A 16712-nucleotide genomic window follows, 5' to 3' on the forward strand; every position below is an offset into this window, starting at 1 on the left:
GATGTCACCAGCTGTGTGACGCCCAAAGTCCCCAATCTTTGCGTGTGTTGCAATCACGACTCGACATGTTGGTGTATAGCAGCTGCTTCTGAGCAACTTATTGGCCACGAGAGTGGAAGTTGGTTTTCCGACTTGGACCTTGCGGTCTCGTTGCATGTCCATGCTGACTAGAGGTTGATGTTCATCTGGGCACGTAAGATGCTGGCAGAATCCGTGACCTTCTTGTTGTCTGCCCTGTCTTTTTTGCTCTTGGTGAAGTCTTTCTGGTCCTTGTGAGGCTTGGTGGTGCTGGCGGCAGTTGAGGATGACATGATGGATGCGGCATCATCCTTGGTAGCGACCGCGGCGTTCTGGGATGCTTGGTCTAGTTGTGTCTATGTCAGAAGGCGTTCTAGGCTCATGGGCTGCTTCACTTGAAGTATCTCGGCCGCATGCACTTACTGTTAGACATGCTGTTGATTGAAGTATTTGATTGGTGGAAGGATAGGGGTTGACCGGTTTAAAGAACAGAGATGGATCTGGTTGGGTATTTGGATGTATTGCTTGGTATGGATGTTTAAATGCTGATGCTTCGATGTCTCCTGAAATATGAGATCAAATCACATCCCGAGAGGGCTGTCCAGTTCTTATAAGTTCTTGCCAACTTTTCCTCCATACATCCCCCGATACAAAATCTAGTTAAACGCATTTCCATCATTGCTGACGAGGGTGGACACGCATCGTAGACATTGATTCGGAAGCTCATCAGTATGAGTTTGGCATGTACTCTCAAAGAGCATCGACGCCGACAAGGATAAGAATGATTTGAGCTTAGCGTCAAGCACTGCATTGCAACATCCCCCGACTGCTGAGCCACACCCACTCATCAAAAATATGTTAGGTTTGTAAGCTTTCAAGGCTTTGTCCCACAAGATGAGGTGCAACCGACGAACCGACTTCGTTTCGCCAAGCCCCAAGGGCAGCAAAATATGAGTCACATTCAAAAAGCCTGTCATCATTTGGGAGTACTACCTAAAATGGACCAGGTGGTTACTGTGAGATTCAAGCTTATTTGGACTTATCAGTGGATCGCATCTGTCGCCGAGTGACGAGGCAATCTTAAAAAAACCACATGGTCGACGCGGTCAGTGCAGTCATTATTAGACCAGAAACAAAAACCCCACAACTCTGGTGTAATCCAGCACGCGATGGTCGCATGTTGCTCGCAAGGGGATTTTTTTTCTTCTTCTTGATGACGCGGATCAGACAGACATTATCGCGCTGCAGACTCAATCGGGTAGGTGACGCGCCTTTTTCTCGTGCCAAGCCTGTGTAGGTAGGGCTAGATAGGTGACTGAGATCATGGGCAGCCGGGCCCGCGTCGTCAGTCTTTCCCCGCATCCAATCGGCGCAAAACAACGTTATTCAGCGGAGTGGAAGGAGGTGCGTGGTGAGCCAAGGGAGCCCAAGCACTACAAGCATACGCTTTCCCCCCTTATATCTGTGTTTTATTGCTGGATCCTAATGCCAACTGGACTTTGACCATCTGGTTTAACTATCTGCGTAGGACGTTTCCTACACGTGAAGCAATCACCAGTTTAATTGGAGTTTCCATTATTCGGCTTTTTTTTTGTACATAAAAACTGTATGCGTTCGACAGGTCGACGACGCACATCTACCAGTAACATTTGCCACATCCCTCCGTAAGATTTCGCATCAATACATTTCGACAATATGAGAATCTCCGCTGCAGTCCTTGTCACATTCATGGCTGCTGTCACCACAGCCTCGCCCGTGTCGCAATACGATGTCAGCGGCTGCAAACCCGATACGGGACCCAAATATGACCATCACTCACAATAAATTTACCTCGTTTCTAGAATGAGCAGGCACTTGCAGCGGCATCAACACCTGCACCATAGTGAAGGATGGAGCTGTGACCAAGGTTGGTCGATCTTTTGACTGTATCTTGCCAATGTTCACTTGGATGGGATAACGATGGGACAAATATGGGACAAAGATGGGAAGACGGGCATTGGAGATGCAAAAGGTTGAGATTAGAGCAAGTGAGCATGAATACTACAACCATTACGTTTACTTGGACAGAAATATGACTTGAACCGAGCGACGGATTTGGGGCACCTGTACCCCCACAGAATATAACTTGTGTATAGCCACAGGATGGTTTATCGAGATCTCGAATACAATCCTCACAAAGTAGAAGTTTCATGGGCTAATTTGTCTCCACTACGTACGTACTCACTTACGGATTTCTCTGCTCGAATATTCCTACCAAAAACACCAGTTAGGAACATTTGTTGGCGGTTAGCGGTAGGTGGAGGTAGAAAATCGGGGTACTGTCATGGGATTTATGGAAACGAAGATTTCAGAAAGACCATATTTCGCTTTCGGCATAGGGTAGATTAGACCCTATGGCACCCACCTGTAAAGTGGTCCTGCTGCTCTCATCAATCATGGCCATTTGATGCCTCAAGGAGAATGGTGTCCTGAACAAAAGATAACGGCCAAAGAATTCCCCCAGCATAGGCGGGCAATGTGAAGTAAATTTGGAGAAAAGGCAAGTAAGTGGTCACAATATACTACATAGCGCTGTGTACACCGCACATAATTTACTGTGTAAGTGCTTCTCCGTGGAAGGACAAGTGCTACTTGGTCAGCTTCTCTTTCATCAAATGGATGGTAAAAGTTTAATCCGAAACGTATGTCATTGAATAGCAACAATGACCGCAACTTGTAGCTCAAAGAAGAAAATACATGCAAGGCGGGATGAAGATCATTGGAATTGCGTCCAAGACGGTGTGCTGGACTGACTTGGCTAATTCCTTAACCCCAGGCGGGAGTTCCTTAAGTGGCTGACGGTGGAGATTGCGTGTAGGTATGCATAGATCGCGATTTTCCGCCTGATGTCCTCAAAGCCTTCCCGCGCCCGAAAGAAATGTTTTGGGATCGTCACTTATACAGGGATATGGAGGATGGAGGTAATGTAATGACTTTTTGCTCTGGTGCTTTGGAAGAAGAGTCTGAATGTGAAACCGGGCTCATGAAATGGCCAGTGTTGCTCAAAGGTGTACTTTAGGGTAGCAGTGACGACAACAATCACGGTGCGGAGGAGAACTTGACGCTGTCAATGTGATCAGACAGAAAGTCCAGTGAGTGTTAAGCCTCTGCCAGTCGAGAACTGAAGAGTTGCCTCTGGCCAGTAAACATATACCGTAGTCAAGGTAAACGACATGCACGTTACCTACGCTACAATAGCTATTTGGAGGATCCTACTGACGCAAGGTAAATTAATAAATGAATGAATGAATGGCTTAGTTAATTGAGCCGCAAAGCCCGATTCATCAAAGATGAGTTCCACCTCAAGGTGGGGCATTAGCAAGCATGCGTTCCCTTTTCTCATTGGCTGCAAGCACAGACCATGACTTCTTGGCCTTCGCGGCGCGGCTGACCAGCAAGACCAGGTCTGGTGGCCGCTGCCTTGCCTGCCTGATGGAACCGACAACGCACTTCGATTTGTCTTTAACCCAAGATACAGACTTAACCTGTTCATTTTCAACCCAGCCAACTCATCTGGAGCCTAGTCGCCCATCCCGAATATCTTGGGAAACGCATGTGACTCTGTCGCTGCCATAGTCCGGCCGATTAAAATCGATCGCCGTCCTCGACGACAAACAGCCACCTCTACGGTCCATCTCGAAGCTCCCCACCTTACCTAGGTACACACGTTACGAACTCCGCTGCATCTCGAGCAGCCGTAGCAGGCTACCCTGCTTTCGCAAACCCCACAGTAGTACATCCATTCTAGCACCTTTGAAACACCCGCATCTCGTTGTCACTGGCGACTCGGCCTTTCGCGTTTTCTCGAATCGGCAAACAACTTGCCCCCGCGCTCGGGTTCGGACACCGCGTGCATTCGACCATCAGATTACCGAATACCGGAGAACAAGAACAACAGATCCCATGATGGCGCCAGCCTCACGGGCACCGCTGGGCGTCGGGTCCGGTCGGGATGATATCGAAGTCACGTACGTACGAACCTCCGCGTCGCTCGCGCATGCGTGCCCCGCCTCCGGACCGGCAATGCTCCCAGAAATGAGACCTCCTCCTAACTGGTTCTCACAATAGGTGGAACTATCTACAGAATGGAATCACCAGGATCATGAACAACTTACAAGATGGCATGACTATGGAGACGGTAAGCCCGACACCTCGAGAATCTCAATTATGACGGACCTCGCTAACCGACGTCATCGCTTTAGTACATGGGTATCTATACGTGAGTTTCAAGAGACCCGTTCGACTTAAACAACATAACATACTAATGGTAACCCGCAGCTCCGTACACAATTTCTGCACCTCACAGAAAGCTCTTGGCTTTTCAAATTCGCCCGGCCCTCCAGCAGCTGCGCACAGAGGAGGTAAGCTAGCCAGAAGCATCCGTACGGCGGTGGACAAAATTGGGCTAATGATCTTCAGCGCATCTTCTTGGTGAGGATCTCTACAAGAAGCTTATGAAATACCTGAGCGATCATCTCGAGGACCTGCTCGTCCAGTCTAAAGCCCATACCGGCGAGGCTTTGCTTAGCTTCTACATAAGAGAGTGGGATAGATACACGACCGCAGCCAAGTACATCCACCACCTCTTCCGATACCTCAACCGCCACTGGGTCAAGCGCGAGATTGACGAGGGAAAGAAGCACATTTTTGATGTTTACACACTGCACCTGGTCCAGTGGAAGAATGTCTTGTTCGACAAGGTTCACGAGAAGGTGATGGATGCCGTCCTTGCTTTGGTCGAGAGGCAACGAAACGGAGAGACCATAGAGTATGGTCAGATCAAGCAAATTTTAGACTCCATGGTCTCGTTGGGCCTGGATGAGAACGACGCGTCCAAAACCACGCTGGACTGCTACCGTTTCCACTTCGAGAAGCCTTTTATCGCCGCTACGGAAGCATACTACCAAAAGGAGAGCCGCGCGTTCGTCGCGGAGAACACTGTGGTTGAGTACATGAAGAAGGCGGAGGCGCGTTTAGAAGAGGAGGAGGAGCGAGTCCGAATGTACTTGCATCCCGACATTGCCGTGGCACTCAAGCGCTGCTGCAACACCGCTTTGATCGCAGACCACTCGGCGATTCTCAGGGACGAATTTCAAGTACTGCTGGATAATGACCGCGAGGATGATATGGCGAGGATGTACAACCTTTTAGCTCGAATCAGTGACGGCCTCGACCCACTGCGTCAGAAGTTCGAAGCCCACGTGCGACAAGCTGGCCTGACGGCCGTGGCCAAGGTCGCATCTGGCCAGGGCGAGAAGCTGGAGCCCAAAGTGTATGTGGATGCGCTGCTCGAAGTCCACACGCAATACCAGGGATTGGTCAAGCGGGCATTCAACGACGAGCCAGAGTTTACACGATCTCTTGACAACGCCTGCCGAGAATTTGTCAACCGGAACGACGTTTGCAAGTCCGGATCCAACAAATCCCCTGAGCTGCTTGCCAAATACACGGATGTTCTCCTTCGCAAGAGCGGCAGTGCCGTCGAGGAGGAGGAGCTGGAGAACACTTTGAGCCAGATAATGACTGTCTTCAAGTACATCGAAGACAAGGATGTCTTCCAAAAGTTCTACTCCCGGATGCTGGCCCGGCGTCTCGTGCATACCAACTCATCCTCGGATGACGCAGAAACTAGCATGATCAGCAAACTGAAGGAGGCATGTGGCTTCGAGTACACCAACAAACTGCAACGCATGTTCCAGGACATGCAGATTTCGAAAGACCTCAACACGGGTTTCCGTGAGCATGCTGAAAAGTCCGAGATGAAGGTTTTGGACTCGCAATACGCGATCCTCGGAACTGGCTTTTGGCCACTACAAGTCCCCAATACTGCCTTCAACCCCCCGGCGGTCATATCCGAGGATTGCGAACGGTTCACGCGCTTCTACAAGAACAAGCACGATGGCAGAAAGCTCACTTGGCTTTGGCAGCTGTGCAAAGGTGAGGTTCGAGCGACCTACTGCAAGCAGAGCAAAGTGCCATACACCTTCCAGGTGTCCATGTACCAGATGGCGATTCTTTTGATGTTCAACGACGGCGATCGTCACACGCATGAGGAGATAGCATCTACTACCTCTATGAACAGCGAGACCATGGACCCCGTACTAGGCCTCTTGCTGAAAGCCAAGGTCCTTCTGGCAGACAGTGACAAGCCAGGCCCAGGGACCACATACAGCCTGAATTACGACTTCAAGAACAAGAAAGTTCGTGTCAACCTGAACATTGGTTTGAAGACAGAGCAGAAGCAGGAAGAGGTGGAGACAAACAAGACAATTGAGGAAGACCGAAAGCTTCTTCTCCAGGTGAGTACATATTCACGAGTTTCTCTGGTTGCGTGCGAATATCTGTTTATGATGCTGACATTAAGCTATTTCGTGACAGTCGGCCATTGTGCGTATTATGAAGGCTCGTAAGCGTATGAAGCACAACCAGCTGGTTAGCGAGACCATCGGTCAGATCAAGGGACGGTTTGTGCCCAAGATTCCGGACATCAAGAAGTGCATTGAGATTCTTTTGGACAAAGAATACCTAGAGCGTCTGGAGGATGATGATCTCGGCTACCTGGCCTGATCGAAGCGAGGGACCATGGAAGCTTTGCGGGCAGCACTAGTAACTGATGCTATCACAAGGATTCGACAAGAATCCAGTTTTTAGTGGATGCTCGCTCGCTTGGGATCTTGTTACGATTGAAGGTTCTGTGATACAAGCAATGCATGGGTATGAAATCGATGAGGATATGGGATCATGGCAAGGAAGCCAGGACGTTACGGAGGCCAGGAACATCTTTCTGGGCGGAACATACACTCGCAATCAGCATTGCAAATTTGTACTTGAATACCCAAAATTGCTACACTTGTGGCTGTTACTTTGAGGTGGCTGTTACTCGTACCGAGTATCAATATTTGTCTTCCCCTGAGTCTTTTCGTCGTGACTCCACTAACGTTGGAGGGATGAGGCTTCATGGTGGAGGAGGAGTAGGATTGGAGGCAGGGCGACTGTAATTGCATTGTCTTCATGCGAATTGCTTGACTTACATTCGACAGTGTGATTCGGGACCATTTTCATGCAGTGAAGTGTCCCAGTTAGCGGTTATATATGCTCCACGCAGTTCGCGTCCGCACCGGCTATCTTTTAGCGGTGAAACTCAAATTATAAGGACATGTGATATACCGATATTTGGAGATCTTCAAACAGGTGGATTAGTAGGTAGGTTTGAGCGTTTCTGTGGCTATATTGGGTGGCCCCAGAGTGACTGCTACGTGGTAATTATTGGAATTGACTGTTTGACAAGTGCTCCCCCCCCCCCCCCCTTTTTTTTCCCTTCTTCTTTTTTTTGTCTTCTCTTCCTCACCCTTGAATAGAAGAGTTAGTCAGTCGTGCATGGATGATCCAGGTTGATTAGCTACCGTAGAAGCTGAAGAACGTGAAGGCGAAATTGAGAAGAAATCAAATAAAGCCTCGTATACGGATGATACCTACCTACTCAAGTACCGGGCAGCTACTTCGTACTTTTTGCGTAGCCATTGGTGTTCTATCTCGCTTGAGCTTCGTATCTACAGTGTTGCTCTGAGTCTACTACAGGTCTAGACCAAACACCCACAGATGCCAAGGGCTTTTTTGTCAAGGACATACATGGTACTGCACAGGTGCACAACTGAACATACCCCATTAAACGCTTAGCATCCCCAAGTTCATGGTTTTTCTACCGACAAAAGGCCAAGAACTCTTTGCCTTGGCTTTTCCCTAAAGCTTGGCGTTTGATCAGACCCTGCGAGGTCTCATAATGAGTTATTTACCGAAACATGTTCGTGCGGACTTGCCTTTCAAGTGAAAAATGCTACGTTATTTCGCTTCGCTTCTTGCCAGAAATGCCAGGGGATTCTCCGCAATCGTCGTCTATGGAGGAGGGGGGGGCGCCTCTTTTTTTTGGCACATAGGTGGGGCGGCGCGACTCCGTAGTCTCCGTCTGCTTGTAAGGAAAAAAAAGATAAACATAAAAATAAAAATAAAATAGAGAACGGGGCAATTAATGCCGTGGGCTTATGGGGACAGAGGACATCCGGAAGTTCGAGTCTGAACCCAGGGAAGAATGGGCCTGAGACGAACAATGACCTTTCTTCTCGTTAGCACATCTGTCATGTCGTTTTTGGGGGGAGGACGGTCCCCTCCCGACTCTGAATCCGACTGCCCGTGTGCCAACGATTGATGGATGAGCAACGACGGGATGGGCATGCCATGTCAGCTATGAAAGAAAAAAAAAGACTTTCATGCACCACCAACCCCCAAATGCACCCACTTTGTCATTACATGTTGTACATTATGGTGGGGAGGGGAGCTGGTAAGCAAACATGCGCGTGGCATCAATGGCACATCGCATAGAAAAAAAAAAACATACAAAAGTTCGCAATCATCTATCCACACAAAGCGCGTCGTGGGGGCTTGGAGCCAGACGAGAGGTCAGCATCGCCAGCTGCAGGGACTTTTTGCGGTGTGTGTGTGTGTGTGCGCCACGCGACGCAGCTTGTGCCTGTGTTCAAATTCGTGCCTGGTGTTGTTAGCAAAATGGCCTGGTCCAGGCCCTTTGGATTGTCAAAAGCTTGACCTTTCCTGATTTGGAAATTACAGCACAAAGGGAACAAAAGATTCGCCCAAGCCCCCTCCCCCCTGCGCCTAGGGGACCACACTTGCACACATCACACCCACCAACGGGAGGCTTGTCAATCGGACTCGGCGGGTTGTCCCAGAGCTTGGCGATGGGTGCTGATCTAAAAAAAAATCTCGGCGCAGTCAGATTCCGATAATCCTGTGCCATTCTCAGGGCTGTCGGTATGTCATCTGGCTGGCTAGTGCAGCTGGCGATTTGAAGGAATGGCAATCGACGCTTTAGACATCATCATTCTTTGATGTAGAATTTTTTATACTTGTGGTTTTCTTCTTGTCCACTCGGGAATTTTAATCGCTCTCATTTCCTGCTCAAGGTACAGTGGGCTTGCATTTGTGCGTTATGTTCTGCATACCCGAAAGTAGTTCCGAGGTACCTAATTTTCTTATGTGTCTACGGAGTAATCTTCATCATCTAATTTCCAGGGTACCTTAGAAGCTTCCTATATTGCTTCTGTTGTCTTTTTCTCAATGCGCTGCTGAAATGTCTCGGTGCCAGCCAGCCTGCCTACGCCTCAGCAATGCCAGAATTCTGGACCTTTGTGTTCTGCGCACTCGCCTCGAATCCAAATTTGGCGCTGCCCAAAAAGCTTAGCTTCAAGGCTACCGAGTTATGGCCAAGGATCAAGGCCTGTGGACCCACAACATTGAGTTCCTTGCTGTGGTCCACCGAGCGAACCCATGTTTCTGGGGGTTCAGTCGGGGGGGCCGGCATGTTTTCCCCTTTGTTTGTCTTACCCCCCCAACCATTTCCCTATCCGACGAAACCAGTTTTTTCTCTCTCTTGCACCGGCTCGTTTTCTTCGCGCTGGTCGAAACGGTCGCCATGACTATTGATTTCCAACCGTCAATCTGCGGCTTGTTCCCTAAACTTGACGATTCCGATAGTTGCAGTTCGTCAAATCTCCTCGGGGCTCCCTTTATCAAAATCAGGAAATGCGGCAAAGCGGCATCATGGCAGCAAGTGCCGCCAACAACTGTCACCGTGCCTGCCCTATCGGGTCGAAGAGTATGGCCGTCCGCAAGCCCACGAGAATGGGCTAGGCGTCTTAGGTTTTCTTCTTCTTCTTATTTCTTAGTTTGCATGTTTGTGGAAGTTCCACAGATCTCGGGCGGCTCGTTGGATGCTCAATACCCAGGCAGTCACATTAGTTTCCGAACCACCATACCATACATCCATTACATACACATGTAATACTCACTCTTGATTTTATGCTTCTACCCACGAGGACACAAACGCGCGAGCGAACCAATTCGGTTCACTCGGGCATCATAACCCACACACTCCACATCACTAGACCTGCCAGTGTCACATCTTTGGTGAATAAACGCTGAAGTTGCTCGGGCCCGTCAAAGCTGAAGCGGGTTCGAAAGCTATCTGCAGCGGCTGCGCCCACTGGCCCTGCTAACTTGGGTCAGCACTACGGATCCACAACCGTCGAACCCTGTGGCCTGCCAGACACGCACACCCACCTCCCGTCTCGACCACCCCAGGGGGGTGCACCCCTGCTTGCGCCACTGTTCTAGATTTCTGTTCCTGGATTCATATACCCCGTCCGCCCCAGATGAGAGGGCTACCGTTACAATGGCCTTGCCTCAGTTCTACGCACATTGTCTTCTTGGGCTTCTCCATGGCTCTCATACATATTTTTTTTCTCTTGTCGAGCCTGGTGAGCTTAGCCCAACAAGCTGAACTCGCCGACTATGTCTTCACAAATACCGGTTCCGAGGGCGGAGGGAACACTTTCCCTGGCGTGTCGGAGCCCTTCGGTATGGTGAAGCTTGGCCCTGATGTCTTCCAAGACAGGGTTGATAGCTACTCGGGCTACTTGCCCAATGGAAAAATAAAGGCATTCAGCATGCTTCACCTCAGCGGCACCGGTGGAGCTCCCAAGTATGGTGTCGTGGCTCAGATGCCAGTGGTAGGGAATATTGCCAACCCACTCGACGACTACCTAGCAGCACGAGATGCGCCCGATATGACCGAGGTTGGCTACTACAAGTCACGCCTAGCGACAGGGATCACGGTAGAACTTGCAGCCTCTTCTAGGGCTGGCATGCTTCAGTACACTTTTCCTTCCGGTCCGACCCCGCGGAATGTTATCGTCGACGTCTCGCACGTTCTTCCCTCATATAGAGGACAGGGACTAGGCCAGAGGTATCTTGGTGGCAGCATCAGCGTGGATAGGGACGACTCAGGAAATGTGCAATATAAAGGATCTGGCTCATACGACAACGGATGGAATCGAGCTCCCAAGTGGACCGTCTATTTTTGCGGCGCCTTCAACTCTTCTGCTACCTTCAAGACGTTTGTAGGCACCAACGCCACCGCCAACACCTTGTCCAAGTTCTCGAATGACAACAAGGTTGAATCGCTAAGCCGCCTGGGAGCTGTCTTCACTTTTGACGCCGCCAACGTGGTCTCGCGCGTTGGTGTTTCGTTCATATCAGAGGATCAGGCATGCACGAACCTGGATCAGCAGATTCCCGAAAGCACGTCGATCTCACAACTGCGACAGAAAACAAGGGATGTCTGGAACACTGATGTCCTCTCTAGAGTGGCTTCCAACGATAAAAACACGACCAAGTTGCAGCATCTGTACACCTCTATGTACTTCATGCATCTGATGCCGATCAACAAAACCGGAGAGAACCCAGAGTGGAAATCGACCGAGCCATACTACGATGATATATTCACCCTTTGGGATCTGGTAAGTCCAGCCGGACCTGGGCGAAACAAAGCACGTTTACTGACAACTCCTGTAGTTTCGCTGCACCACCGCTCTTCTCCATGTATTTCAGCCCAAAGTCTACGAGGAGTTCATTCGATCTTTGATTGACACTTGGCGCCACGAGGGTTACTTGCCTGATGCTCGGTCTTCTTTTTTCAATGGTGCGACACAGGGCGGAAGCAACGCGGACACAGTTCTCGCCGACGCTTATGTCAAGGGCGTCCGTGGGCAGATTAACTGGGAAGATGGGTTTGCCGCCATGGTCAAAGACGCCGAGGTTGTCCCGGCTTTGAATGACGACCCTCGCGACAAGACAGGTTCAACGAAGGAAGGAAGAGGAGCGTTGCCCGATTGGAAAGAACGAGGATTTCTCTCTACCAAGTTTGAGAGATCTGTGAGCCGCGCAGTAGAGTATTCCCAAAATGATTTTGGCCTTTCACAGGTCGCCAAGGGCTTGGGAAAGACGGCCGAGGCTGAAAAGTATATGAAGCGATCGCGACAATGGAGGAGCCATTGGAATAAGGACATGAAGGCCCTTGGATTCTCTGGCTTCCTTGGACCAAAGGGCGAAGATGGGCAATTCGAAGAGCAGGACCCCTTGAACTGTCGCGGCTGCTACTGGGGTGACAACTGTAAGCCATGAATATTCCTAAACACTTGCAAGTGTGACTGGTCGCTAACATCAAACAGACTACGAAGCACTGCCATGGGAGTACACCTTTGGGCCCCATCACGACATCAGCACCTTGATCGACTACTCGGGAGGTCCTCGGAGATTTGCAAGCCGCCTTCAGTGGACTTTCGAGCCTAATGTCCGCCCCAAGGGCCACGAGAGATTCAACAGGATGATATTTGACCCCGGCAATGAGCCAAGCTTCACAACCCCCTATCTTTACAACTTCGTGGGTCGTCAGGATATGACGGTCAACACCACACGCTACCTCGGAAAGACCTACTATGGTGTTCGTCCGAACGGCTTGCCGGGCAACAGTGATGCCGGCGCCATGGAATCGTGGATTCTTTGGGTAATGCTAGGTCTTTACCCCATGACAGGCCAGACCACCTTCCTCATCGGCTCACCTTGGCTTGACGATATCACAATTTCGTTGGGTGACGGAAAGTCCCTTCAAATCACCTCCACAGGCGGCTCTGAGGACTCGTTCTATGTTCAGAGTCTCAAAGTCAACGGGAAGAACTGGACAAAAACGTGGGTTACCTGGGACGACATATTTGCCAAAGGCGGAAAGCTCGAGTTCACCCTTGGCCCTGAGCCATCCAACTTTGGTGCTACAAGCCCCGAGAGCCCACCACCTCCCAGCCCAGCGAGCGAGTACAAGTCGGGAGAAACGTACATGGGTAACTTAGGTGGCTACACTTCCAACATGAACAGCGGTGGTCATCCGTCGTGGCTTATTCCTGTGGCTGTTACGGTACCGATAGTCGTTGTGGCGGCATTCGCCATCTGTGTCACTTTCTTCTTCATCCGCAGGCGCCGTGCAGCCGCGGCACAGAAAGCATTGTCCTCTGGCTCAGGAACTCCGGAATCCGGAATCGAAACTCTTACACCAACGAGTCAACCAGTCGATACTTCCAAGACAAACGTACAAGTCGAAATTGTGGGCGCACCGCCTCTAGACTCAACCCAAGGCGCCAATATAGCACAGCTACCTCCACCTGTCGCCAACAGGTGAACACACAGCTGTTTTTTTCTGATTTCATCCGCACATATCCAAAAGTTCCGTCTCTGAACATATCCTCCTATTGGGACACGCATTAATTCTCTGTTGCTATTTTTTCTTACATTTTGTTGGCAGCGTTAATATCTGGAGATACCCCGAGCAAACTTGGCTCATCTGACACAAGAATATTTGTTTTTTACGACTGCATAGCTTGGCGCAAGGAGGGATTTTAAAAGAAATCAGAGCATGAGCATTATAGGAATTGCATCAGCGATATACATTATTATTTAGTAAAATATGAAGCGCTCGATCCACAAGGATCCTTACCTCGCCCGCTTTGATCCCTTTCTTTCCGATGAATACATGATAATAAGCCCTCTAAAACTTGGGCGTGAGATGCTCTGATGACACCGAAACACTACAACCGACGGGTGCGTTTATGACTCAGTTTCTTAAATGTTCTACGTTTAAGAGTGACGGGGCAGCAGTTACACGCTGTTCTTCTCGTCCGAATGCCCAACCTCAAAACCTCTAGCCAAACGTGCCAATATTCCAGAGGCCTTGGGCAATGCAATGTGGCGAATTAGGCGACATCCCAGTTACCCATGTCGTCGGCCGCTTCATAGTCCATGTTCTCATCATCATCCCCATCGCTGTCTCGCGGAGAGCCGTGATCCCGGGCGCCGTCATTCATGGCATCGTCGTTACCGTCTGCCGAATCTCTGGCCTCGGCACCCTGCTGTCCAGGGCTCGGTTTCGAGCTGTTGGCTGCCGTCTCGGCGGCCGAGTTGGGAACCCAGGCCAGCTCGATCGGCGCCTCTATGCCGGGTATGCCTTTGCCGCTGCTCAGTCCGTAGTAGAAGGTCTCTGCCGTTCTCCGGTCGCTGAAGGAAACATGCGCCGTGCCACCGTCCTGCACCTGGATCTCCTTGAACTCACCAACGCCCTACAAAGTAACGAGTATTCCAGTCAGTAAACCGAAGCTAATAAAGAAGACACCAGCAACAGGAAGAAGATTTTGCGAAGACACGGATGCCAAGCCAAGAACTTACAAGAAGGTACTGCCGGAGGGCCTCGTCCTTGTCCGCCGTCGAGAAATCAACGCCAGACACGGCAACCCGCTTGGGTCGATGATCCAACGAGTACATCGCGTATGCAGCGTGGTGGTTACCCCTGCCCCGACCTCGGTATCCTCCCCGAAACCCAGCCCTCGGCGGATATGAGCTGTAGTGGGGCGCGAAAGGATACCCTCCACGGCCGCGGCCCCTGTACCCACCGCGACCGCGATATGCAGGAGGCCAGGACGACGTTTCTGTCGATTCCTCTGGGTTGAGACCCATAGACCTTGCCTCTTCCTCTAGGGCTGCCAGAGTTGCACGCAGGGCCCTCGTCTCTTCGCTCTCGGGCTTGGAAGACGAGCCACCATCCGTAGAGAAAGTGACCTCTGGGGACAAGTCACGATTATGTGACTCGCCAGCGCCCCGAGCGGCAAGCTTGGCCCTGAGCTTCTTACGCTCCTCGTGAAGCTCCTTTTGCCGCTGCTCCAAATCCTGGCGCTGGCGATCTAATTCCTCCCTCTTCCGTTTCTTTTCTTCAAATATCTTTTGCGCCTCCTCCTGCCTGCGTGCAAACTCCTCCGCGTCAACCTCAGGCTCTGCAGCAGAATGTTCTTCGCCTGTATCGGGATTACCGCCGTTTGTTGCATGCGGAAGTTCAGTGTTGCCTCCACCGGAGGTACCGTTGGTGCCCGCTGGTTTCCCCAGCTGTTCATCGTCGTCCTCCTTGCGCCAAAATACCCTGACAAAGCGATTGTCAAAGATCACCTTTGGTGACCTATATGCCGCGTTTGCCGATGCCCAGGTATCGTATTCAACCACTGCCAACCTTTTGTAAGGTTGCATGGACACTGAAACGATGGTTCCGAACTGGGAAAAGAAACCCCTGACTTCCTCCTCAGTGAAGTTCTCCTCGGGAATGTTCTCAACCACTATGGTAGATCGGCTCTTATCATGGACAGGGCCCTCAGCTGAGAGCTGTGAGCGTCTTCCACCTTTGCCCTTGGGCCCTTTTGCCTGGCGATTGTCCATAGGAAACTTGGGCTGACTGCCATTGAAGGGGAACCCTGGTAGCGGGGGAAGGTTCATTGGCATCATTTTCTGACCATGACCTTGAGGGAGCAACAATGCCGCATTTGCGGGATCATACCCTGCAAGTAGAGGTCAGCTAACGTTCAAAAACCATCCGACCCTCAAATGATTTCCAACAAAAAAAAAAAAGATTCTGAGGCGCATACCTTCGAATTGGCCCGCTGGCGGTGGCACCATATCAAAGCCTGTCGGAGGACCATGTTCGAACTTGCACGTGTTACCTCTTGTACAGTAGCCCTGCGCATCGTAGTCCCTGCATCGTCCTCGTCTGGATCCTTGACCCCTTCCTGATCTCTGAAATCGCGGCGCCATCACGCCGGCGGCTAGCGCTTGCTGCTGTTGTGCCATGAAGGCTTGCATCGAGTCGAGCATGGCTATCGCGTCGTACTCAAAAGCACCCCCATGCGCTCCGGGAGCCGGCAGGTCAGAGTTTGCCCTCGGGTAGCCATTCTGGCGTCGCGCTTGCTTGCCCCTCCCTCCACCGTACATGCGATCGCCATTCTCCTGCGATTTTGGATCATCGAAATCACGATATTGTCGTTTGCGCGACGAGTTGCCGCTAGGGACGGCGAAGGCTGCTGTGGCCGGAGGTGGTGGAGCGGCCGCATAGTATGCCGAGGCTGGGATCTGAGGTGGTGGCGGCGGTTTTGCCTGAGCCGGTGGTAGCTTGGGGGCCGGGGAAGCACCTGGCAGGAAGGACTTGTATGCGATGGCTGCGAATACGTCGTCGAGGAACACGGTTGATTCTGAGAGCAAAAAGGACCAGTGTTAGTAATGTCACAAATGGCGGGCGGAACCGACAAGGCACGCATATGGATTGGAGTTCCAGGGCGACAGACCCTCTTTGAGGAAGTCAGGAATCTCCTCTTCACAAAGCTTTCGAACCTCGTCAGGGCTACCGTCATGACGCAATAGCGCAAGCACATAGTCTGCTAGAACATCGGGGTCGGCATCGGATCTGAAGCGCGTAAGCGAGGTGGAAGTTATCAGCATTAAGCCATGCGTAATAAGTCAAAGTAATGAATGGAAGGGCTTGCGACGAACGTGTTCTCGAGGCGCTTTACGATCCATGCCTTGAGAAGGGCAGCTTCCTCATCCGAAAAGTGCATGGTGAGCGGGATATGATGGGAGAAAAAAGGGCAGCAGCAGCCCACGATTACGGCTCGTAAGTCATTAATTGATTAATCGTCTGTTTCCCTGGTATCAATTACAAATATCTCGCTATTAAAGGACGAGATTGAAAAGATGTATCGTGGTTGTGGTGTGTTTCTGACAAGCAGTCGGGACTTTGATTTTCAAAATATTTGCCCTGGCGCGGCCCGCGCCAGGATGAAGTCTTAAGGCTTTCACTGGCCCCACTGAGGTGCAGATGAAGCGCAGTCAGTACCTTGCCTTAGCTCTCTTAGGTACCCACTTATATTATAAGGTAGTACTTCGGA

At 50.8% G+C, this 16712-nt stretch overlaps 5 protein-coding genes across 5 annotated transcripts; 2 read left to right on the plus strand and 3 right to left on the minus strand.

The window, feature by feature from the left end:
* Positions 1–167: 167 nt before the first annotated feature.
* MGG_07144 (uncharacterized protein) lies at positions 168–451 on the minus strand (the record flags this gene model as incomplete). The annotated part of the gene is made up of 2 exons (XM_003715293.1): positions 168–364; positions 442–451. 2 exons carry the CDS (start codon positions 449–451, stop codon positions 168–170), a joined length of 207 nt encoding a protein of 68 aa, XP_003715341.1.
* A 3044-nt stretch (positions 452–3495) lies between these two features.
* Positions 3496–7272, plus strand: MGG_07145 (Cullin-1). Its single transcript, XM_003715294.1, has 6 exons — positions 3496–4025; positions 4126–4195; positions 4260–4276; positions 4336–4418; positions 4477–6356; positions 6436–7272. The coding sequence occupies exons 1-6, from the start codon at positions 3961–3963 to the stop codon at positions 6622–6624; spliced, it is 2304 nt and encodes a 767-aa protein (XP_003715342.1). The 5' UTR covers positions 3496–3960; the 3' UTR covers positions 6625–7272.
* Positions 7273–9082: 1810 nt separating this feature from the next.
* MGG_15864 (uncharacterized protein) lies at positions 9083–9602 on the minus strand. Its single transcript, XM_003715295.1, has one exon. It carries the CDS (start codon positions 9428–9430, stop codon positions 9224–9226), a length of 207 nt encoding a protein of 68 aa, XP_003715343.1. The 5' UTR covers positions 9431–9602; the 3' UTR covers positions 9083–9223.
* Positions 9603–10245: 643 nt separating this feature from the next.
* On the plus strand, positions 10246–13457 carry MGG_07146 (glycosyl hydrolase). Its single transcript, XM_003715296.1, has 3 exons — positions 10246–11426; positions 11482–12079; positions 12138–13457. The coding sequence occupies exons 1-3, from the start codon at positions 10281–10283 to the stop codon at positions 13136–13138; spliced, it is 2745 nt and encodes a 914-aa protein (XP_003715344.1). The 5' UTR covers positions 10246–10280; the 3' UTR covers positions 13139–13457.
* On the minus strand, positions 13375–16675 carry MGG_07147 (uncharacterized protein). The gene is made up of 5 exons (XM_003715297.1): positions 16318–16675; positions 16113–16231; positions 15420–16019; positions 14179–15332; positions 13375–14072 (listed from the first exon to the last, which is right to left on the minus strand). The coding sequence occupies exons 1-5, from the start codon at positions 16380–16382 to the stop codon at positions 13710–13712; spliced, it is 2301 nt and encodes a 766-aa protein (XP_003715345.1). The 5' UTR covers positions 16383–16675; the 3' UTR covers positions 13375–13709.
* Positions 16676–16712: the final 37 nt, after the last annotated feature.

Source organism: Pyricularia oryzae, chromosome 2 (genome assembly GCF_000002495.2).
Source record: "Pyricularia oryzae 70-15 chromosome 2, whole genome shotgun sequence".
In the NCBI taxonomy this organism is placed as follows: Eukaryota; Fungi; Ascomycota; class Sordariomycetes; order Magnaporthales; family Pyriculariaceae; genus Pyricularia; species Pyricularia oryzae.

What these genes read in the sequence shown, in the direction of transcription:
- MGG_15864 (XM_003715295.1), bottom strand. Translation starts at nt 9,430, where the DNA reads ATGCCGGCCCCCCCGACTGAACCCCCAGAAACATGGGTTCGCTCGGTG.
- MGG_07146 (XM_003715296.1), top strand. Translation starts at nt 10,281, where the DNA reads ATGAGAGGGCTACCGTTACAATGGCCTTGCCTCAGTTCTACGCACATT. An exon ending in TATTCACCCTTTGGGATCTG is followed by an intron (nt 11,427 to 11,481) that starts GTAAGTCCAGCC and finishes CAACTCCTGTAG; the next exon opens with TTTCGCTGCACCACCGCTCT. An exon ending in CTGCTACTGGGGTGACAACT is followed by an intron (nt 12,080 to 12,137) that starts GTAAGCCATGAA and finishes AACATCAAACAG; the next exon opens with ACTACGAAGCACTGCCATGG.
- MGG_07147 (XM_003715297.1), bottom strand. Translation starts at nt 16,382, where the DNA reads ATGCACTTTTCGGATGAGGAAGCTGCCCTTCTCAAGGCATGGATCGTA. An exon ending in GTAAAGCGCCTCGAGAACAC is followed by an intron (nt 16,232 to 16,317) that starts GTTCGTCGCAAG and finishes TACGCGCTTCAG; the next exon opens with ATCCGATGCCGACCCCGATG. An exon ending in CCCTCCGGCAGTACCTTCTT is followed by an intron (nt 14,073 to 14,178) that starts GTAAGTTCTTGG and finishes GTTACTTTGTAG; the next exon opens with GGCGTTGGTGAGTTCAAGGA.
- MGG_07145 (XM_003715294.1), top strand. Translation starts at nt 3,961, where the DNA reads ATGATGGCGCCAGCCTCACGGGCACCGCTGGGCGTCGGGTCCGGTCGG. An exon ending in CGGGATGATATCGAAGTCAC is followed by an intron (nt 4,026 to 4,125) that starts GTACGTACGAAC and finishes TTCTCACAATAG; the next exon opens with GTGGAACTATCTACAGAATG. An exon ending in AGCAGCTGCGCACAGAGGAG is followed by an intron (nt 4,419 to 4,476) that starts GTAAGCTAGCCA and finishes AATGATCTTCAG; the next exon opens with CGCATCTTCTTGGTGAGGAT.